The sequence below is a fragment of the Acipenser ruthenus genome, chromosome 1 (genome assembly GCF_902713425.1).
Source record: "Acipenser ruthenus chromosome 1, fAciRut3.2 maternal haplotype, whole genome shotgun sequence".
NCBI lineage: Eukaryota > Metazoa > Chordata > Actinopteri > Acipenseriformes > Acipenseridae > Acipenser > Acipenser ruthenus.
The window spans coordinates 21851776-21876159 of record NC_081189.1 but is presented as its reverse complement, the minus strand read 5'-3'; the positions used below and the strand labels follow the sequence as shown (position 1 = coordinate 21876159).

Below are 24384 nucleotides of genomic sequence, written 5' to 3'. Positions count from 1 at the left end.
AGGAGATAGGATTAGGAAATAGAAAAGTAGGCAACATGCCGCAGTTAAGTTATTCATCTTAATTATTATACATACCACTGCTAGTTATGTTACTCATGAGCATAAGGCAACATAGCTTGATGTGTCTGGTCACAGAGTACGTTCACATGAAACTTTTTTAGTAGCCTAAATGGCACACTTCCATATAATTATATGTCAAGACACACCTACGACAGCACTGTCACATTTCAACTGTAAATCTCCCAGTTTGTCCTGTGCCAGAGGCAGCAGCAGTATAGTAATGTCTTTAAAGCTACTGTTCTACAAAGCTTCAAGTAGATTAAGATTACTTGAAACCGTTAGCAGTGGGTATTGGAAATGCTGCACCTCCAATTTAATAAACAACATATCATTTTTGATCTATTGAGAAAAAAAAAGATAATAATGTGGCTTTATTGAAGAAAATATTAACTAGTGGTCAATAAGGTTTGTTGAAGTAAGCAGTTCAAACTTAAAAATGGCTAAATGCTCCTCAACGCTTCCCCTCTCTGAAGATGATTTATTGACTAGATCAAGATTTGCTGTAAACACAAAATTCCCCAGCTACTTGCACAAAAGTATCATTTCAACCACAGCCTTGGAAGATTCCATAATTCTCAGGCAGCAGCGTGTAGCAAAACTGTAAGGTCAGCAAAAACGATGTTGCTTCAAACAACAGTTAGGCAACCTATCCTGATATTTGACTGACTATTGATGATAATGATAATAATAATAATAATAATAATAATAATAATAATAATAATAATAATAATAATAATAATAATTCCTCCTTGAACTGTCACAAAATTCTTAGTTTACAAAGCTTGTTTACTGTAAATAAAAATAAAAAAAAACCTGCCTGCCAGCGTATACTTATTTCCCCCCATACAGGCTAATCAAAATGCATTTTGCAGAATTAAATAAATGATCACAGTGAATGATGTGCTGATCAGCATTTACACTTGTGAGCTACCTGTGCCAGCTGACTCTTGAGACCTGGTCTCTCCCAGGCCGCTCCAGACCTCTTTACCTTTGATCTCAACTTCCTGCCCCTGTGGGGTCCCAATATGAGCACTTGTGCTTCAATTACAAATGCCTGTGTATTTATTCTGTTCATCTTTTACATTTCTTTTTGGGAATAAATACCCTGTAACCTGAATAGATATAAGAAATAATAATAATAATAACAAAAACTGTTCGTCAGAGCCTGTGACGCAGTCGTGCCCGCTCCCGAGGGCATATATAGACTGTACACACAGATCTCATTATCATTTTTCCTTTCATCTGACCTGAGACGAGAGAGACTACAAACAGATAAGTATCAAGTTACTTATATCTGCTTATTCGCTTGTGTAATTACACGATTTATGCTATTTATTGTTATGTACTTACAGTATTTGCTACTTACACATAATGTGCACTCAGCTATGGTTTTCGTTAGTCCCTCAGCGGCCTTGTTTCCTGTGCGAAGTCGGCGGCTCCATCACCACTTCCCTGGGATCGAATAACCTTAAGTCAGCTACTTGTGTTCCCCTTTCCCAGCGAGCGAGGTTACAGCACTGGTCCGTGCCATGTGCACCGTGGTGTGGGCACCATACTGTGCCGTGCGCACCGTACCGTGGGCACCGTGCCGATTGGTGCGTCTGCTCGGTTCAAGCAGACTTGGTTTGAGTCTTGACTCGCCCTGTTTTAATCTTTTTAACACGTTGCTGCTTGCGCTGTCTGAGGCAGCGGGTTGTTGTTGCTGAGGCAGCAGTTTTTACAGTACTGTACACTGCAGACATGTCCAGACTCGGCTGGGGAGTTACCTAGAATGGCAGGGGGGGAGGGGGGGAGCAGGGGAAGTGCAACCCCCATTGTGCAGTCCAGTTACTCCTTTTAGCAAGCTGAGACCAATCCTTGACCAGGGCAGGTCAACCTGTATCTGAGCCAAAGGAGATTTAAAATGCTGACGACGCAACAGCTGTTGCACTCATTCAGGCCAGACGATTGGTACACCACTGTGGACCTCAAGGATGCCTATTTCCATATACTCATAAAAACCGGCACATTTAAGTACCTGCGGTTCACTTTTCAAGGAACAGTGTACGAGTTCATCGTCTTGCCGTTTGGCCTCTCTCTAGCTCGCCATGCCCCTGGGTGTATTTTGGGTTATTTTGTATAGTGTTGGTTATGGAGTATGGGTGATTTAAAATGTATGTTGGTATGTGGGCACAGGGAAGTCACAATTACTTCACGTGCAGACTGTGACGGGGCAAGACTGAATGATTAGCAATCAATCCTGGCACAGCTGCTTAAAAGAGTCACAGTTCTCGCACTCGGGTTGGTGTGTTCAGAGGTGAAATGAAAGAGACAGCGATCTAGAAAGGCACATTTAAAATAACAATTGCTACACATGCTGGCTTTACACCAGCACACTACTTGTTGCTTTATTTACCTGTTTGTTTTGACCCTCATGCCGTTTTGTTTTGTGTTCAGTGTTTGTTTTTTGTTTGGTTGAAATCTTTTATTTGTTTAATAAAACGTGCACACCAGCACATTCAACCACAGTACTGTTTATCTGTATTTCCTGTTCTGATGTCACCCTTAAGCCTGCCTTGCTTTCGAATTACAGTTCGTCATTTGTTTGGTGACGTATCCCCACTGGTCGTATTGATGTTTTATTTATTTTATTCATTTAATTTAATTTATATAGTACCTTACATCATAGATCCCTAGGTGCTTTACAGAAAACATAATACACACAGCATAATAAAACATTAAAATAGCAGAAAAAAGATTATAATACAAAGACTATTTTAAATAAAGGTAAATACATTTCCAATCATATTTATTTAAAAAAAAAAACAATAAAAAAATAGTAATAATAAAAAGACTATAATAAAAATACCTGTGTATATAAATACGTCTTCACTCTTGACTTAAAAACAGCAAGGCTCCGAGCTTCTCTGACAAAAAAAGGCAGAGTGTTCCATAATGTAGGAGCCTTATAAGAAAAGTCCCTTCCTCCCATACTATTAGTATTTACTCTTGGAATAACCAAGAGCCCTGCATCCTGAGAGCTAAGATTCCACTTAGGAATGTATGGGATCAACAGCTCTTGTAAATAACTGGGTGCTAATCCATTAAGGGCTTTATAAGTTAAAAATAAAATCTTAAAATCAATTCAAAACTGACCAGGAAGCCAGTGTAAGGAGGCCAAGACAGGAGTAATATGTTCACCTTTTCTGCTTTTAGTTAGAATTCTTGCAGCAGCATTCTGAATAAGCTGCAAGCGAGACACCAAATACTTTGGAATCCCAGAAAAAATGCATTACAATAGTCGATTCTCAATGAAACAAAGGCATACATTAGCCTCTCAGCATCAGATACAGAAATAATAGATCTAAGTTTAGCTATATTTCTCAAATGATGAAAAGATGCTTTAGTAATTTGGGACTCAAATGATAGAACAGGATCAAAAATGCCCCACAAATTTCTTGCTTCAAGTTTTAGTTCTGAGGAAAGGCTGCTAAGATCTATTGTATATAAATCAACATTTTTAATTGGTGCTGTGAACCCACAAGCATGACCTCCGTTTTATCAAAATTCAACATCAGAACATTCTGTGACATCCAACACTTTATGTTTGCAAAGCAAGCAGCTAATAGTGCCCCAGTAGAGGGATTGTCTGGATTGAAAGACAAGTACAGCTGAGTATCATCTGCGTAACAATGGAAATTCACTCCATGCATGCGGGTAATATCACCTAATGGCAACATATATAATGAAAACAACAGGGGACCTAAAATAGAACCCTGAGGAACACCACAGACAACCTCTGACAAATCATCTCCCCGACAGAAACGTACTGAAACCTATTAGAAAGATAAGATCTAAACCAAGAATGGACATCGCCTGCCAAACCCACTAAACTCCCAAGCCGATTTAATAGAATGGAATGGTCCATGGTGTCAAAGGCAGAGCTAAGATCAAGAAGAATTAAAATTGAAGGAAAGCCAGAATCTGAGCTAATCAAAAGATCATTTACTACCCTAACAAGAGCCGTCTCAGTGCCATGTGCAGATCAAAATCCAGACTGAAATTTCTCAAATAAAGCATTACAAGCTAAAAATTTGAGTAATTGATTGGCAACAACTTTCTCCAAGACCTTGGCTAAAAATGGAAGATTGGAAATTTTCCTATAGTTGTTAATAACTGTAGGATCCAAATTACTTTTTTTTTAAGCAGGGGTTTAACCACTGCAACCTTAAGTGCAGTGGGGCCTTGTGACAGAGATCGAATGACTCTTGGTGTTAGATCTCCCTCTCGACCTGTGAGGGCACGGTGCAAGAGGAACAGAGTACCCTTAATTAAATGGCACGACAATTTATTCCGTAGGGTAGGTGGAAGTCGGTCATTTAGGAAGGGGGCAGAGCTACGGCACCCAAGCTCATTGACCCGGACGGTAAGCGGCGTGGCATCCGAGGACTGGAGGAGCGGATGCGCTCGTTAACCTCGGGGTCATGGGCGAGGGTATAAATAGGGGGCATGGCTTGAGTGATCTGTTCCTTTGTAGATGGTTAAATTGTCTGTGTCTTAACACTGTGTGTCTTTTGTGTTATTTTCTCACTAAAAGAATACTGAGCACGATCCGGAGCTGCAGCCGCAGGGCAGTGAAAACCCGGACCTCAGCACTCACTTTTCCACTGCAGGAACTGTCTTTGTTTGCACCACTAACACCAAAATCACGCACTGTCTAAATTGTGTCTGTGTTTTGTGTTTTATGTGGGTGATGAAACGGGACTTTTGGGTTACGGGTCAAACCCGTTGGATTATAAAACGGAGTGATACACGCCGCTGTACCACTTCCTACAGTGTTATTATTTGCAGGTTTGTCTTAAGGCTCTGGACATTTTCTGAATAAAATAAACACCCTTGCACCTGTACCAAACGTTGTTTGTGTGATTACTCTGCACTGCACTCACCTGCACGTATTCACCACTCTGCCACAGGCCTATACCAGATGAAAGTAATTAATTTATAATTGTTAAAATGCTTATATTAGCAACAGTAAATACATAGTAGTTTAGTAGAAATAGGATCAAGGGCACAAGTGGTTGGTCTCATATGCCTAACTAACGCTGTCAGCTCTTGCAAAGTAACAAACGAGAAAGCCTCCATCATAACTTTATCAGGTCTAGTTCATTCAAAGTAGGAGGAAAGGTCCATAACAGAAGGAGTCTGTAAGATCTGATCTCTAATGTCAAGAATTTTATTTTGAAAGAATTTTAAAAACTGAGTGCAACTAAAAATTGAACCAATATTAGAGGTAGAAGTAACAGAAGATAGATTTACTAATTTATCTACAGATGCAAAAAGAAATATAGGATTATTTTTATGTTTTTCAATCAGGTGAGAATAATATAAAGCTTCAGCTTGGGACAAAGCCTTCTTATATTTAACTTGGTTGATTTCAGTTTCCGAGTAAAATCATTATACCATGGAGTGCTTCTTTTGGAAAAACACCCTCTGTGTTTTAACTGGAGCTATAGTATCAAAAATGTTAGTTATGGAGGTGTTATAGGTGTCAACCAACTCATTTAATGATACAGCCTGAGCAATTGGCAATAAATTAAAAGCCTCACAAAACTTTGTAGCTGTTAATGAGTTAACTTCCCGAGTTGTAATTATACAAGCCTGGTTCTTTACAATTAAGGGTAGTTTAATCTCAAAATAAATTGCAAGATGATCAGAAATAGAAAGGTCAGAAGTTACTATATTTTGAACACCCAAACCACGAGAAATCACTAAAGTATGCCCACGACTATGAGTAGGACCTCTAATATGATGTACATAATTTAGAGAATGTTGTACTTACCTTCACATTATGGATTTGACTCTCCAATCATAGCCCAGTTCCAAGATTCGGCAGGAAAGCATTCTGACAGGAATCGTCTAAGACCATCTGACCAACACTGCAATGTTTCATTTTTCAGCAATCCTTAATCCCAGTCACTCTGTCGCTGAACGCTCCTCTTTCCAGTAAACTTCATGCTCAAAATCCACAAAGGTAGGAACGTAAATTTAGGCATATTGTTACTTCGCCTTGAAATGCATGACATCAAGTTCAGGACTGCGTCACCTTGCTTGTGAAAAAAAGTAACTTTTCCAGAATTGTTCCAGCTAGTTCTCAGACACAGCCCCATGACGCATAACCAATGTGGCATCAGGTACACATCTTGCCACGGGGCATAGCCGAATGCGAGAGCAATCACAGAAAAAAGAAAATACATTGTTTCACCGTTGTTAATGTAACACAGGATCACAATGTAACATACATACTTTACAAGTTAGTCTTCCAAACGCTGCATTTGTACTCCCATGTTTCACTATTTTAGTACAACGTTTCAGCTCAGTCTGTATCAAACCTAACACGCCGAGCTCCATCACCTTTCATCCTTCGTCCTGATAATAATAGGGAGCGACCTCGGAGCGTTGGACATGGAATCATATAATCATGCTGAATGTTTTGAGACACTGTAGCAGACAAAGTTCTACTGAGGTATGTGTATGTTTTCGATAATGAATGCTAGGGTGATCCTGCATAGATATGGGACTGGGAGAAGGGCGTTGTTATTTTCAGTATTTAGTTATTGTTATTCAAGAGAAATAAATAAATAAATTCACAAATGCAAAATCTGCAAATAGAATCCTGCTTGATAATAGGTAACACCTTCCAGCACGAGACTCTCTATAGGATTCATGCCCTGTTCAAGACATCATCTTGTACGAATCAAACCCTTTTCAAAGACACGCATTATGATCTAGCATTCAACCTAATGGCAAATTAGGTTCCCAAAACACTGAGGATACTATAATACAGACTGGAAATTGTTACCAGATTCCGTACTCAATCATACTTTGTCAGGTTGCATACTGAAAATCTTATAATAGAGTTCTACTTTTGCTTTACTCAATGCAATTAGTGTCTCTTTTCACAAACGTCATTACTCATCAGATTGCAATATTACTCATTAATTGCAGTTCAATCATGCTCTGTCATGTCTACTACTCAAAAATCTACTATATAATTGATGGCTTTCACTTACTTAATGCAATTCATGTCTCCCTACGATATGCGTTACTAATCAGGTTGACATATCACCTTCACTACTCGCAATTAATGTTTCCTTTAACTCACTATCTCAGATACAAACGTCGCTGCAGGACATTCAAAGATCTGCTACAACCTTCAGGATACAAATGTCGCTGCAGGACATCCAAAGATCTGCTCCAACCTTCATCTTTCAAAACACCCATCACAAAAAAGTCCAGGAGTCCTGTCAACACACTGCGCTCCGGATGCTTCTCCCCGCCCAAGGATGTCCTTCTGGAAACGACATTCATCTCTGCTACCATGGGTTCCTCTGGCACGGCGAAATCACCACCAGAACCAATTCCTTGATCCATCATCAGACCCCCACATTGGAGTCCTTAAACTTCAATCTCAGGGTCATGTATTTCATATTTAAACTGTACATTTAAAATGTAAAATATCATACTAGTTGTATTGTCTTTTTCTGCTCCTTCTAGCTACCTATTGAGGTCCTTCTGCAGTTCAAGGGGTGGTTTATATCCTTCATAAACAAAGTAAATCTGAGAAATTTAAGGGAAGGAGTAACTGTTCAAATTGCTCTCACTAATTCTGTTTTTTGCCCACGCATCCATGCTGAGATATCTGGCCTTCAGAACCTGCCAGTCTCCAGATCTTGGTTTTCTGCAAGACTCCAAGATCCAACATGACAACCTTTCTTCCTCAAACTATTTGTGCCATTGTTGCAGGATTGGAGCTGCAACCACAGCTGCTCAGCGAAACATTCCTTCGCATGTCATCAAAAAGCTTGCTTGGTGGTCTTCAGATGCTCATGAGATTTACATAAGAAGCAATATTAAAGACATTCTCGTTGCCCAACAACACACGGAACCTGCATCCTAATGAAGGACTTTACTCCAGGATCCAACCCTACCATATCCTTTGTCATATATAAACAAAAAATGCATTTTTCTATATGATGCCACCTATGGATAAATATTTTATGTTCGTTTTTTTTTCTTTTTAAGATTTTTTTTCCTTTTCAGTTTTTTTTCTCTCCGTTTATCTTCGGTCACTAAATTTAGATATTACATTGTGGAAGGGTGTGGGTATTCACTGACATGGGAGACTAAAGGTTGTAATTGAAACACCTCTCTGGTGCCCAGTTTCATTTTTTACTCTCAACTTCCCCCTGCAGGATGGTGCATGCGCCAGATAGCCAGCACAGATCTCCCCTGTTACACACAGTATGTGATTTTTGGAGAGTTCTCTATTTGTATTGGATTTTTTTGCGCATTCAACATATCAAAATATTTGTTCATGAGAAAGGTATTGGCAACTTTACATTAAAAGTCTATTAAAATGTAATAGAACTAATTAAAAAATATATTCATTGATTGAAAACCATTACACAGTAATTATGTTGCATCATAAAGTCAATAGCCAGACAAAGGAGTTGGATTTAATTTGGAGATAAGCACTCATAGCAAACTACAACAAAGAAAATGGCTACCGAACATTATCAAAGAAATATGGAATACGAAAATCCACAATCAGAGCAATAATCAAGAAGTACAAAAAGCCATACAAAGGCAACTGAACACAGAAAATGTGTATGCATGTCAACCTCGCTGCAAACCACTGTTAAAGGAAATTCAGAAATCAAACCGTCTAAAATGTGTCAACAAATATGAACAGGAATCTGAAGCATATTTCAACACAATTCTCTGGAATTCTTGAAGAAAATTAAAATAACAGTTCTGGAATGGCCTTTGCAATCACCAGGTCTCAATCCAATAGCAATGCTTTGAACTGATATGAAAAAAAGCTCTAGACAAGCATTGTGTATCCAATCTGTCTGAGCTGAAGGAAATATGAAAGACAGAACAGACCCAGATTTCACCAACAAGATGTAACATACTGGTTAAGAATTATCATAAACGAATGATTGCTGTCATAAAAGCAAAGGGAGGACACACAAAATACTAAAGCAGGGTGCCGATACTTTTATCCTGAACAAATACTTTAAATAAAACACGTTTGTTTTTTGATAAAGATTATTAGTTAAATTACTAGAAATTGTGTATTTTCCTTTATTAAAAAGTGTTTCAAGTTTAGTAAATGCTTGTCCATAATTTGTTACTTATGGTATAATAAGCATAGGGTGCCAATACTTTTGTCTGTAACTGTATTCCAAGAGCAACTATACTGAACAATAGTCAGGCATCATTCTAAATGAACTAACCTGCAGTATTATTACACCGTGTAACAATTTTTTTTTTTTTTTTGGTTCCTGGGTAGTAAGTGTTATTTCCTAATTGCTTATGCCTCAAAAGTATAGAAAATGGCTATTATTCCCCACAAACTTTGCTTTTGTGACCAGGACAGTGATATTTTGAAATTTACCTATTTCCAATGAGAAAACGGGCGAATTTGTGTCTTTTCGTTCACATAAAGTCAGAAAAAAACAACATATGAATCCAAATTAACATGTATTTATACTAAAGTAATACAAAAATGACTACAAAAGATTTAGAAGTGAGTAGTTTTTCGAGATTTACGATTATACTGTAAATCACTTTCACGAATCATCCCCCAAATGTAGTCTCCTATCATGTTCTCGTTATAATGTCCTTGGTAGCGGCGTTCAAAGTCCAGTATATCCTGGTGGAAGCGCTCGCCTTGCTCCTCCGAGTACGCTCCCATGTTCACCTTGAATTTATCAAGATGAGCATCAAGGATATGGACTTTGAGGGACATCCTACAGCCCATTGTGCCGTAGTTCTTCACCAGAGTCTCAACCAGCTCCACGTAGTTTTCGGCCTTGTGATTGCCCAGGAAGCCCCAAACCACTGCAACAAAGCTGTTCCAAGCCGCTTTCTCCTTACTAGTGAGCTTCTTGGGGAATTCATTGCACTCCAGGATCTTCTTTATCTGTGATCCGACGAAGACACCGGCTTTGACCTTTGCCTCAGACAGCTTAGGGAAGAAGTCTTGAAGGTACTTGAAGGCTGCCGACTCCTTATCTAGAGCTCTGACAAATTGTTTCATAAGGCCCAATTTGATGTGCAGTGGTGGCATCAGCACCTTCCGGGGGTCCCAGCCGTACTCATCATACTTCAAGGCGTCCAGCAAGGTCTTGATGCTGTTGTAATCCTCTTTGAGGTGCACCGAGTGAGCCAGGGGAAGAGACGGGTACTTGTTACCATTATGGAGCAACACGGCTTTGAGGCTCCTGGATGAGCTGTCAATGAAGGACAGTATAACGAAAACATGATGGGAGACTACATTTGGGGGCTGATTCGTGAAAGTGATTTACAGTATAATCGTAAATCTCGAAAAACTACTCACTTCTAAATTTTTTGCAGTCATTTTTGTATTACTTTAGTATAAATACATGTTAATTTGGATTCATATGTTGTTTTTTTCTGACTTTATGTGAACGAAAAGACACAAATTCGCCCGTTTTCTCATTGGAAATAGGTAAATTTCAAAATATCACTTCTGGTCACAAAAGCAAATTTTGTGGGGAATAATAGCCATTTTCTATACTTTTGAGGCATAAGCAATTAGGAAATAACACTTACTACCCAGGAACAAAAATTGTGTTACGTAGTGTTATATTCTTGAGGATTTTATTATTATTTGTCATAACTCTAAGGAACATTTTTTATTGTAAAACTGAGGACATTCTGCTATCGCATATTATTTTAATACCATAAACAGAGTTTAATTAAAAGTTATGAATATTACATGGAATTCTAGAGCAACTCTATAGAGAATATTTTGAACTTCAACTTGCAGTGCAGACACATTTTAAAGCATGTTTGAATCAAACCTCTGTGCTACCTGTGCATCTGTCAAATAAAAATCTGAAGGAATTCTCATTTCTTTCTGGCTTCAAACCCTTAAGGTCTTCTCTTCATTAACTGCCTACTGTGCTGATAGGATTTCAAAAATGATGAAATATTAACCAATTTAAAGCTACTTCGGAAAATCAAAAGCTTAAACATTTAAATATACAACACCCACTCAACGGGTGTTGGGGTCCAATATAAATCCATTATATATCGAGGGCCGCGATATAGTGAGAGACCCATAGAAAAACAAATAGGCTAACAAATACTGTACAACCACTCCCTCATTTTATCGGGGGTGTCAGGGTCCAATATAAATCATCTACGCAACCCGCTTTTTCTAATTTTTCGTATAAAAAGCAGCACACCGTTTTAATTCGTACTGTGGAGGGTAATTGCTTCTCATCAACTTCAGTCTCAGTTCACTTTTTTTTGAGCAAAACATTTACTTGAAGTGCTTGTTTCTGCTTAATGTTGCTGTTCTTTTTCTGAGCAGCACCTGTGATTTGTTTTTTATTGAGACTATAATCTACAAAATAAAAAGAGTTGTGCTTGAAAATATAATAAACGTGGAATTACTCTAGAAAGGTGTTTTACTTTGCTTCCTGGACTTGCTATGTGAACATCTACACTGATGAGCTGCATAGGGCAAAGGTCACACTAGACACATGAGCTGTGCAAACAGTAAAATACCCATCTACCAAAGACTGCCTACTCCAGTTTTAATTGGTATTTTAAAAACTGTAAAGAACCAGCAACAATACACTACCCAAGCAAACATTTTAATAGCTACTGTACATAAAAGAGCATGGCTGAGCAGTTAGAAAGCCACTTATATTGCATCACCTCATCTTTGCTGTAAGGGTCATTAACATACTGACACTCGTACCTCCAGAAGCATGCCATGCTACAATATAAATTAAGCAGCAGGAGGCATTGGTGCACTGTCTTTGATATAACTGTCAGAATTCCACTTGCAACAAACACCCCTGAAACAGTCACTTCTTCTTAGACTTTTCATTCCAAAGAACTTTTTCCATTGTCCTCAGCCTTCCAAAGCTTAAGTGACCCATTTATTTACTTTGTTTTGAGACGTCCTTTCCTTCTTTTGTTCCTGTTTACTCAATATAACTAACACCATTCATGGAAACACTAGTCTCCTTTTTTTCCACATAACATAGCCTTTAGACCCGCTTGTTCACCCGCCGGGAGAGAAACATTCAGCCATTTCTACTTGCTAGATACTGGATTTCACTTGATTGATCAGAACTAGGCATTACCCAGCACAGTATATGTCAATAAGCTTTATGTTAAAATGGATTAACAATATGCAGTAGAGGTTGAAATGTATCAAAACCAGACTCGTAATAACTTACATTTAGATCGAGGGACCAGACATCTATATCTATTGTCATAAAGGTGAAAAGCGAATTTTATCTGAAATGTGAGTAACACAGCAGGACACAAACAGCCACACATGGAATTGACAATGAGAAAGAACAAACAGCTGTGCTAAAGAGTTTGAGCCTTAATAACAAGTAAGACATTTACTGCCAGTGCTTGCAGATAAAGGTGATAGATGGGAGTGAGCAGGGACAGGAGCAGCTGGTCACCTCAGCGTTCAACAAGATTAAGAAATACACGTTTTATCAACTACACAACTGGATAACTTCAGATCATACTGGTGGAACATTCTTTTTTTATGCATGGTAAATAAATACCTTCAAACTTTGTTCAACTTTTATTAAAAAAAAAAAAAAAAAAAGATTGCTTTTGGCAACTTGTCATTAGTATCACATACGATCACACACAACTAACGTTTTCCAGGAAGACAAAATACAAATAATAACTTGCTCTCAATGGTGTACTTTTTTTTTTTTTTAAACACCATACAGTTTAAACCTTCCTCTGTGACCTGATTTTTTTCAGTTACTGAAAATCCACAATTTATGGTAGGTAAAAATATACAAACATCTGTACACTACCTGTTTGAATTCTCCCAGAAAGCATTATTTTTAATTAGTCTTCTGCACTAATGGGAAAATAACACTTAGAGAATACTTTACCACATCAATATCAATATCGATCATAGTTACCAAATATGTACATCATGGGCAAAGGGGAAATAAGCCTCAATCAGTATTTTTTAGCGCTGACTATGTTCAACAGGCATAGCAAGGATTCCCACAATACCAAGTTGATGAGAGCTCTTATCTAACCCTGCTTCTACCATCTCCTCCCTCTGTGCATTCCTTCTCAATCCTGCCCTCTGCCACCTCTGCATGCAAAGTGTCTGCCGATTGAAGCTGGCTGCTCTGGGCCTCACCTCCTCAAGGAGAAGGGGGTCTCTGGGCTCAAATACAAAATCAGACCCCCAACAGAGTCATTGCCCCAGCCAAGTGAACATGAAATTGGCTGAGAACAACCAGGGACTAAAAACCATGTGTCAACCAAAGAACAAAACAAATATGTAAGTGAAGTGGCGTGTGTGTTTCACTCATTGCATAGAGAATACAGCAGTTTCCATGGTTTTTAATCTTTTAAGGAAAGACCGTCAACTGTATTTAATCTTACTGTTTCTTTCATTAAATTTGGCTTTTGGCAAAACTATATTATTAAATTACACTACATGTCGTTTATTTTTCCCCTTCTTTTTTATGTTGCAAAATGCTTCCTGTAGGGAGGACCACTTATTTTTACTGTCTTATTGTTAATAATTTGAACTGATAAAGAACATGGACCAGTGCAAAGTTACCTGGATTTCTTAAGCAGGTACATTATTCTTTGTCACGTCAGCATTTAAATGCTGTGAGACAGTGGTATAAATCATAATGCATGCTTACCAGACAGAAGTTAATATACAAAAAAATAGCTTATCATATGCAGTATTGTATAACCTTGACTTCTTTGAGAGAGATTGTTTCCCATTCTTGACCGGCATTTATTGTTATTAACGGTGTTAAGTGGGGGTGGGCAACAATATTAAAATTGTATATCGATATCATGCACGTATTTCGATAGTGATAATATCGAGGTCTTCCAAAACACAGAAATATATACAGACGTTAACTGATATTTACATATGAAAAGCAATAAACTTACTTTAACTTAGTGGTGCTTTGCTTCACAATACCCATGGAGAAAAACAAGGTCTTGTTATACTGTTTTACTATTCCATTATCAGCCACCACAAAACTGAAATATTTCTATACTTCACTGCACAGACTTTAGCCAATCCGGAAGCAATTGAATCGTCAGCTGCTGTGTGTGTACATGCTGACTCAGACACCTCTAAGAGTATTAAGGACGGTGTCATGCCAGATTCTGCATTATTTAGAGATGTTTCTGTGTTTTAAAAGTACATCTCATTTATAATACCGAAAGTTCACATTTTAAAAAACATTAATAATAGTGTAAGTAATGAACCGCTGAAGCATGAGCATATCTCAAAATAATACAAAACAGATGGCCAATGGTGCTTCTGCAACATGCAAATAACATAGCTCTGTGACTATGACGGTTATTACGTTTAAATCAATGTATTTATTTATTTCAATTGTACTTGTCTTTTTAAAAACGTGTAATTAGTTTCAACATTGCTGTATTAATTGTTTCAGTTAGCATATTCTGGTTGTGTGTCATTTTAATTACATTAGCCCACAGTCAGTTTATAAAAGTACTCTCCAAATTAATCCAATCATTTTTCCTGCTACATACCTGTAGTGTCAAATAAAGACAATGTGACAGCATAAATCAGCATAAGAGCCCGCTGTTTTAGATCCTTGAAGAAGAATGAGAAGCTGCACAGTTTAAGAGTAGGGTGTAAAGTTTAGAGTTCCAGTTCTGTTTTTGTTATTGCTCATTGCATTACCAAGTACTATGTTTAACTCTTCTACTAATACATCTAATAATACACAATAATAAACAAGTTTGTTTTACTTATAACAAAACTGTGTTGTGTGTGACCACAGTCACTCTACCCAGGAGTGGTCGTCCTACCAAAATCTCTCCAAGAACAAACCAGAAAATCATCAAGGAAGTCACAAAGGCCACTGCAGGCCACTCTCGCCTTGGCTAATGTGAGTGATCATGACTCAACTATCAGAAAAAGACTGAACAAGAACGGTGTTCATGGAAGGATAGCCAAGAGGAAACCACTGCTCTCGAAAAAGAACATTGCTGCCCGTCTGAAGTTCGCCAAAGAGCACATAAATGATCCACAAGACTTCTGGAACAATGTTCTCTAGACAGACGAGTCAAAGGTAGAACTTTTTGGCCTCAATGAGAAATATTATGTTTGGCGAAAACCAAAAACTGCGTTCGAACAGAAGAACCTCATCCCTACCGTCAAGCATGGTGGTGGGAGTGTGATGGTTTGGGGCTGCTTTGCTGCCTCAGGACCTGGACGACTTGCCATCATTGACACAACCATGAATTCTGCATTGTATCAGAAGATTCTAGAGGAGAATGTTAGGCCATCCGTCCATGAGCTGAAGCTGAACCGAAAGTGGGTCATGCAGCAAGACAATGATCCTAAACATACAATCAGATCTACAAAAGAATGGCTGCTGAAGAAGAAATTCCGCGTTTTAGAATGGCCTAGTCAAAGTCCGGACCTAAACCCCATCGAAATGTTGTGGCAGGACCTAAATCAAGCTGTCAATGCAAGGAAGCCCTCAAAATGTCACAGAGTTGAAGCAGTTCTGTAAGGAAGAATGGGCCAAAATTCCTCAAAACCAATGTGAGAGACTGACCAACAGTTACAGCAAACGCTTAGTTGAAGTCATTGCTGCTCAAGGGGGTGCCACCAGTTACTGAATCTAAAGGTTCACGTACTTTTTCACACATGGATATTGAATGTTGAATCATTTGTGGATAAATAAATGTTGAAAAAGTATCATGTTTTTGTGTCCTATCTTTATCTATTATTAGGACAGATTAAGATATAATAACATTTTAGCTTTGAAATATGTGAAATATGTGAACAGAACAAGCCCATTTTCTTGCATTTCATCTCAAATGGAGGAAACGGGTCTTGTCCAGACACTTGTAAAATTCTGCCAAAAGCAGCTACAGGTGGCGGCTGCGAAGCACGTCATCACACTGCAGTTCAGTTAGTTGGAACTGCAAGTTTTCATTTGTTTCTTTAATATTTACAGTAAAGGGGCAAGAGAAAATCTGAATCTCCTTGTCAATTGTTGAAAAGTCTTCAAAGCGCTTGTTGAACTCTGCAATTAGGGCTGATATAATGACCACGTATTTCCCCACTGATTCTGAGATACGTTCATTGGGAAAACTATCAATGACTGATTTTAATGATGGGAAGTGCACCGCGTTGTGCTCTTTTGCGTGTTTCTCAAACAGGTGGAGTTTCACTACAAATGCTTTGACCGTTGGGTGCATTTATGAAACAAAGGCGTTTTTCCCTTGAAGGCTAGCATTGAGCACATTAAGTTGCCCAGTGATGTCAACTAAAAAGCCAAGGTTCGCTAACCATGCAGGATCTGTGACGTTGTTAAGAAGCTCTCTCTTTTCTGAGTGAAAAAAGAGTTTCAATACTGAACCTCGACTGAGCCAGCGTACATCGGAATGATACATTACGTCACCGTATTCAGCTTCCACTTCACTGAGGAAATTCCTAAATTGTCTATGATAAGTGCTCTCGACCGAATAAAATTGATTGTTTTCACAACTGTTATCATTATGTTTCCCAATTTGATCACTTTGGCACACAGAACTTCCTGATGAATTATACAATGCAGTTTAACAGCCTGAATACCCACTTCTGAGATTTTGTTGCAAAGCATAGTTGCCAAGCCATTGGCTGAAGTGCCATTTGTTGTTACACCACATAACTTATGCCAAGGCAAATCAAACTTTTGAAGCGAAGCTGGCACTGCTTCAAAGAGATCGGACCCCTTTGTTGTCCCACAAAGGCTCTGGAGATCAAGGAGTTCTTCAGTGATACTGAAATTATCATCAGCTCTTTTGAAGAAGCACAAAGAAACGGGCAACGTTGAGGACCGTAGACGCAGTGGTCGGCCAAGGAAACTTACTGCAGCAGATGAAAGACACATCATGCTTACTTCCCTTCGCAATCGGAAGATGTCCAGCAGTGCCATCAGCTCAGAACTGGCAGAAAACAGTGGGACCCTGGTATACCCATCTACTGTCCGGAGAAGTCTGGTCAGAAGTGGCCTTCATGGAAGACTTGCGGCCAAAAAGCCATACCTCCGACGTGGAAACAAGACCAAGCGACTCAACTATGCACGAAAACACAGGAACTGGGGTGCAGAAAAATAGCAGCAGGTGCTCTGGACTGATGAGTCAAAAATTGAAATATTTGGCTGTAGCAGAAGGCAGTTTGTTCGCCGAAGGGCTGGAGAGCAGTACCCGAATGAGTGTCTGCAGGCAACAGTGAAGCATGGTGGAGGTTCCTTGCAAGTTTGGGGCTGCATTTCTGCAAATTGAGTTGGGGATTTGGTCAGAATTAATGGTCTCCTCAATGCTGAGAAGTACAGGCAGACACTTATCCATCATGCAATACCATCAGGGAGGCATCTGATTGGCCCCAAATTTATTCTGCAGCATGACAACGACCCCAAACATACAGCGAAAGTCATTAAGAACTATCTTCAGCGTAAAGAAGAACAAGGAGTCCTGGAAGTGATGGTATGGCCCCCACAGAGCCCTGATCTCAACATCATCGAGTCTGTCTGGGATTACATGAAGAGAGAGAAGTAACTGAGGCTGTCTAAATCCACAGAAGAACTGTGGTTGGTTCTCCAAGATGTTTGGGCCAACCTACCTGCCAAGTTCCTTCAAAAACTGTGTGCAAGTGTACCTAGAAGAATTGATGCTGTTTTGAAGGCAAAGGGTGGTCACACCAAATATTGATTTGATGTAGATTTTTCTTCTGTTCACTCACTTTGCATTTTGTTAATTGATCAATATAAACTATTAACATGTCTATTTTTGAAAGCATTCTTACTTTACAGCATTTTTTCACACCTGCCTAAAACTTTTGCACAGTACTGTATATATTTTAAAGCCGTTCAATACAGTAAAGGAAAAGATGGAAACAACAGGATTTCAAATAAACTGCTCATTTGCCGGAAATTGAGATACCGGTATCCTCATCTCATTGAGATACCCGCATCCTCATCTCATTGAGATACCCGTATCCTCATCTCATTGAGATACCCGTATCCTCATCTCATTGAGATACCCGTATCCTCATCTCATTGAGATACCCGTATCCTCATCTCATTGAGATACCGGTATCCTCATCTCATTGAGATACCCGTATCCTCATCTCATTGAGATACCGGTATCCTCATCTCATTGAGATACCCGTATCCTCATCTCATTGAGATACCCGCATCCTCATCTCATTGAGATACCCGTATCCTCATCTCATTGAGATACCGGTATCCTCATCTCATTGAGATACCCGTATCCTCATCTCATTGAGATACCGGTATCCTCATCTCATTGAGATACCGGTATCCTCATCTCATTGAGATACCGGTATCCTCATCTCATTGAGATACCGGTATCCTCATCTCATTGAGATACCCGTATCCTCATCTCATTGAGATACCCGTATCCTCATCTCATTGAGATACCCGTATCCTCATCTCATTGAGATACCCGTATCCTCATCTCATTGAGATACCGGTATCCTCATCTCATTGAGATACCCGCATCCTCATCTCATTGAGATACCCGCATCCTCATCTCATTGAGATACCCGTATCCTCATCTCATTGAGATACCGGTATCCTCATCTCATTGAGATACCCGTATCCTCATCTCATTGAGATACCGGTATCCTCATCTCATTGAGATACCGGTATCCTCATCTCATTGAGATACCCGCATCCTCATCTCATTGAGATACCCGCATCCTCATCTCATTGAGATACCCGCATCCTCATCTCATTGAGATACCCGTACCCGGTAATGAGCAACTTTACACTGGCTCCCTGTGCAGTATAGAATTAATTTTAAGATGTTGCTGTTAACTCGCTGACATCCTTATTAAACCCGTGCAGACTATGGCCGAGGGGTAATGGAATAATTAATAATTAGTTAACCCCTCGGCCAGGACATAAAAAGCCTACCACTTCCCTGTCTTGGTGTGGGGGTTCTGAGTGGCGTGTTTTGGAGTGAGAGAGCGAGCGAGGAGAACGAAACCGAAAGTAAAACAAAAAAAACTTTAGGATCAGCCTGACCTAAGTATTTGCGTAGTTTTGTTTTGTTTAAAACTTTTATTATGTGCTCTGTTAGCAGTGTTTATTTGTTCAATCTTTTTATTTATTTTTGTGTTAAATAAATATAGCGCCGCAGTGCACTTGCACCCAAGTACCTGTGTGCTTGCAGTTCCTGCTTCTGGCCTGACGTCATTTAGCGCCTCCTGGACCCAGGCCAGAGGAGGTACTGCAGGTATCTTATTTTTTTTGAGAAATCTGTTTTTGTTTTGGAGAATGGAAAGGAAAAGCTGCAGGAGACAGCAGCAGCAGGAGCAGCAGCACAAGAGGTGGAGGTCACGGGTTCCAACCTGTCTGGGACCCCCGGACTGGGCAGCCGAGCAGGAACAGTGGAGGGTTGAAGGGACCCCCTGTGCGGGGCCTGTGGCGAATTCAGTCACGACCAGGAGGACTGCCCCTATAGAGACCCCTGTTATGAGGAGGCGTGTTACTAGGGCCTGGTTGGGGACGTGACAGAGTGGTTCGGGCTGCAGACCAGACCCGGACATCTCCAGCGCCCAAGAGGGGGAAGTCCAACCGTCCATCGCCCAAATAGGAGCAGCCCGATCGTCCTACGCCCGAGTGGGAGGAGCCAGAACGTCATACACCCAAGTGGGATGAGCCTGAACATCCTATGCCCGAGTGGGAGGAGCCTGAACGCTCTACACCTGAGTAGGAGGAACCAGAATGTCCTACGCCCGAGTGGGAGGAGCCAGAATGTCCTATGCCCGAGTGGGAGGAGCCTGAACGTATTATGCCCAGAAGGGGGGAGCCCAAACATCTTACGTCCAGAAGGGGGGAGCCCGAGCAGCCCAAGAGGAGGGAGGCTGAGCGTCCACAGCCCAAGAAGGGGAAGCCCACAAGTCCAGGGCCTAAGCCAGCAGCAGAGGAAGATTACCTGCTGCTTCTGCCCACAGCCATAGGAAGATTATCTGATGCTTCCACCTCCACCAGAAGAGGAAGATTACCTGCTGTTTCTGCCTCCAGCGCCATGAGAAGAATACCTGGACCCATTCCTTGAAGTCCTTGTACCAAGGTCACCCGAGGCAGAGACTCCTATATACAAATAGTTCCTACATACCATGGCTCATACATCAAAAAAAGTTTAGAATTCAATTGTATAATACTGATGAGCCCCCCATGAGCCCCTTTTAATCCTGTAATGCTACATGCTGATCTGAACATTACAGATTATGTGGTGCAGCCCATGATGTTGCTTAAGTACTCTAAGCAGATGAGCTGTTCCAGGATGACAATGCACCCAGACACCTTGCAAACCATGTGTCAGAGTGATATGCAGAACAAAATGTGATGTTTAATCATCTAAATTCCCCAGGACAGTCACCAGATCTATATACCTTTGAGGGCTTATGGAGCATCTTTAAAAGATTATTGGACTGTGACAGGGAGAGCCCTGTCGCTGGTACCTGCGCAAATGTGTGCAGCTGGGACTCGGAACAGGAGACAGATTGCTGAGCAACCAAGTGAGCAGTCAGGCTCGCCCAGCGCTGAGCTGATCGGGAGGTTCGGATTGGCTAGGGGGCGTGCCCAGACGGGCGCTGAGTGAAAGCTTGCTCTGGTTGACATTGAGGAGGCGAGTGTCCACGCTGCATGATTAACAACTACAGAACCTTTCAACTGCAAGACGGTGCTCATGAAGGCACTGCCCGGCCGTGGCCGTTTGAAGAGGCAGAAGTCACCGTGAGGATGCCGGGACCCTGGGAGTCCAGAAGTAGGTTAGTTTAGGGAAGATTGATTCCAAACAGTGTATACAGATAGTTTTCGTTGTGCAGTAGGTTCCTGGAGAAGTTCGTCTCTTTTAGTGAGACTAGCACTTGCCTTGTGTGGCAAACTTACATTTTTTAACTTTGTTTTGTTTTCTTTATTAAATGTGACACTAGGGCTATCATTGCTGGTACCCTAATGGCAGCACCTATTATAATTAAATATGCGCACGTGTGCAGCGTGTCAACACCCAGCGCTCTGTGTCTGCCTCATGATTATTCAGTGACGACCCACACATGTAACAGTTCCCCTTTTACATGGACAAATAAGAATTTGACAGTGTTACAGTTTTCTGCTGGCAGAGGTTTTTGACAAATGCATAAATACAGGAGATGCAAATATGGTACACATTCAAGGGAGATAAGGCAGAACCAGGGAATAACATACATATGAGCCTTCATAACATGTAAAATCATTAAATCAATCATTCGAGGTAAACTACAGGATTATTTATAGTAACAGCATTATAGGAGAGGGCCAACATAGATTCAGAAAAGGACAACGCAGTAACTGCAAGCAATGATATAAAAACAGTAGATAAAATCATCAAGCGCCGCATGAAACACTAATCCATCAATTGAAATCATTGGAAATACCAGGTACTGTGGTACTGTAAATGCAAGTGGATACAATACTTGTTATAAAACAGGGAGCACAGAGCACTTGTAAGGGGAGAAACTGCTAGTTGGCGCCATGTAGCGAGCAGTTGGGCAACAGTGTGGAGGAGTGGTTAGGGCTCTGGACTCTTGACTGGAGGGTCGTGGATTCAATCCCAGGTGGGGGCAGCACTGTATGTAAAAAAAATAGTGTGATACCTGTATAATGTATAATGTGATATTGTGTAATAATTGTAAGTCAGGAACCCTGGATAAGGGTGTCTGCTAATAAATAAATAATAATAATAATGTTCTCAATGGGGTGCTAGAGGGATAGGTGCTTGGACACATGCTTGTATTTAGAGACTTTCAGCAACTCCAAAAGGATTTAGACCACATTGCATAGCATGCCCAGAAAGTATATTTGCTGTACACTGTGGTCTAAATATAGTATGGGAATGCCCCATTTAAGGTGGATGAAATATGAATGGAACAATAGAAATGTGCAACAATACATAGCACAAAAGAAGCAGCAAGAGCATATCATGAGAAAGTTTATGTTCTCTTACAGTTTAATCTTGCAGCTGAACTACAATAGTGGCATTGTCGCTATAGCTTGGTCATTTAAAACCTTTGTAGAAATGTGTGTGTGTGCATATGTCACTGTTTCCTACATAAAAAATGATATCAAAATAACAACATAGTATTCCAAACAAAAATAAATGTTTCACTTATCTCCGGTATTGTATCTGCATGTGCTGTACAGACACTTCAACTCCCACAATTTATGACTATTCAAGTACATTTTAACTGTCTGGAAACTAATTCGTGTCGTATATATTCAAATATAATAATAATAATAATAATAATAATAATAATAATAATAATAATAATAATAATAATAATAAACAACGAAATTTGGAGGAAACGTGTCGAGCTACACAAAGCACGACACAATCGTACTACTACAGCTAGTATATTCAAGTGTGTCTTGTGATCTGCTACTGTTTAAATAATACATCTATCCAACACTGCATGTTTAATTTAATGACTAAATCATATTTCTAAAGAAAAAATGAGTAAGACCATAGAAAATATCCTAAAACATTCTGTCTGAGCACTACTAAAAGAAAAAGAAAATATACACACAAAAACCTTTAGCATTCATGACCGGTTCATAATTTAAACTGATCCAGGCAATCTCTTTTTTCTAGGACGATAGCAAACAGACAATGTTTTATCAACCATTACTGTTGACTATTCAAATGAAACAAAGCAAAAAAAAGTTTGTACCTTTTTTTCTTAAAAAAAGTTTAATCGCTCAACTAAAGGCATTGAGATAAGGGGTAACCTTATATATATATATATATATATATATATATATATATATATATATATAATTTCAAATCAAAATCCTCTATCCTCACATCCTCTATATATTTAAATTCGCATTTTACACAGTGATGTTGTTTATACATTTACAAGAAAACAATCGTCTGCCAAAGTTGTCAAAACACAACTTCAAGTATTTAAGTATTTTTTAATTATATTTTATTTATAAAACTGCATTATTAGTTAACGATAAATATGTTTTAAATGGATTTACTTACGATTATTTTCTGCCAGAATCAGGCAAATGCTTAGTGAGACGAAGAGGAAATTAAGCATTCCGAACACTGGTTTTAGAACAAAATCCATTTTCACGTTTGTCGGCGCTGAAGGAACTGACAGTCTCTTCTTACTCCTGCCTGAGTGTGTGTTCTCTCAACTGACTTTCCCTTCGTGCAGCTCTTTCACGACATCCTGGTGCCAAATGCATTTTAATACACTGCCTGCATATCCTCCTCAGACACACCTACAGTCCTGCCTCCTCTGAAACAAACGCAGCCACTGTAACGCGTTCATTCGAGAAAGCCTCTGGACCTACAGACTGTAGTACAGTCCAGCAAACAGCAATATGAATGCAAGGGCTAGTACCGTGGGGTGAAGTACCAGTGAGGAAGGTAAGAGACGGTGTTTTATCCCAGTTATTTAAAAAAAAAGAGCAATGCCTAAAATAATATCCCATGTTTTCAGTCGAAAGAACACATTTAACAACATTTTTGAAGATTAAATATTTAATGGTAAACAATGCAGTTTGAGCAAAACACCACCAATTCGTTAAGATTACTTCAACGCCATCATCCAATTAGTCAAATCTAATTTCCAGCTCAGGAATAGTTTTAGCAGTCATAAAACAAATTATATATAGATGTTCACACATTATTGTGATGGTTCCCTTAGCCTCCTGCAAAAAGGTATTTATTGTGGGTGTTTTTTTTTCTTCTTTCTTTCTATATACAATACATTATATAAACATTTGATGTAAGTAAACCATGTTTCTTTAAAATCTAAATGTCCTAAAGATGATTTAGTTAAATTAAAATGAACAGAAAAGCATAAATGGTTAAAGCTTAATGACAAGCATCCGATAGATGCACAGATACATTAATTGGTGTCTACTCATAGCTGGACTCTTTATACATTATTGATTAAGCTTCTGTTTCGGTTTGCTGCCCTACTACCGTTTCATGACTGGGTGGCACAGGGGATATGCACCTCTGCAGGTAAAATCTAGATGTGCAGTTGACATTAGTCTACATCACAAATTAAAATACCACACAACGTGTCACTCTTGACTCTCTGCTTGAGAGAGGCCAGGGACTGATTTATATGTTCTATGACATACTGAAGTAATCTGGCAGAGCTTTGTGTGGAAGCCTTCGATGAATCTTCCAGGAATGTGCCACACAGTTCCATGA

At 39.6% G+C, this 24384-nt stretch overlaps 1 protein-coding gene across 1 annotated transcript in view; it reads right to left on the bottom strand.

The window, feature by feature from the left end:
- LOC131736818 (contactin-associated protein-like 5) overlaps nt 1-23458 on the bottom strand; it is a 113185-nt gene extending 89727 nt beyond the window's left edge. Inside the window, exon 1 of the mRNA XM_059021998.1 lies at nt 23194-23458. Coding sequence (XP_058877981.1) covers nt 23194-23281 — 88 coding nt within the window. The 5' untranslated portion in view covers nt 23282-23458. The remainder of the gene's footprint in view (nt 1-23193) is intronic.
- Between the last annotated feature and the right edge of the window lie 926 nt (nt 23459-24384).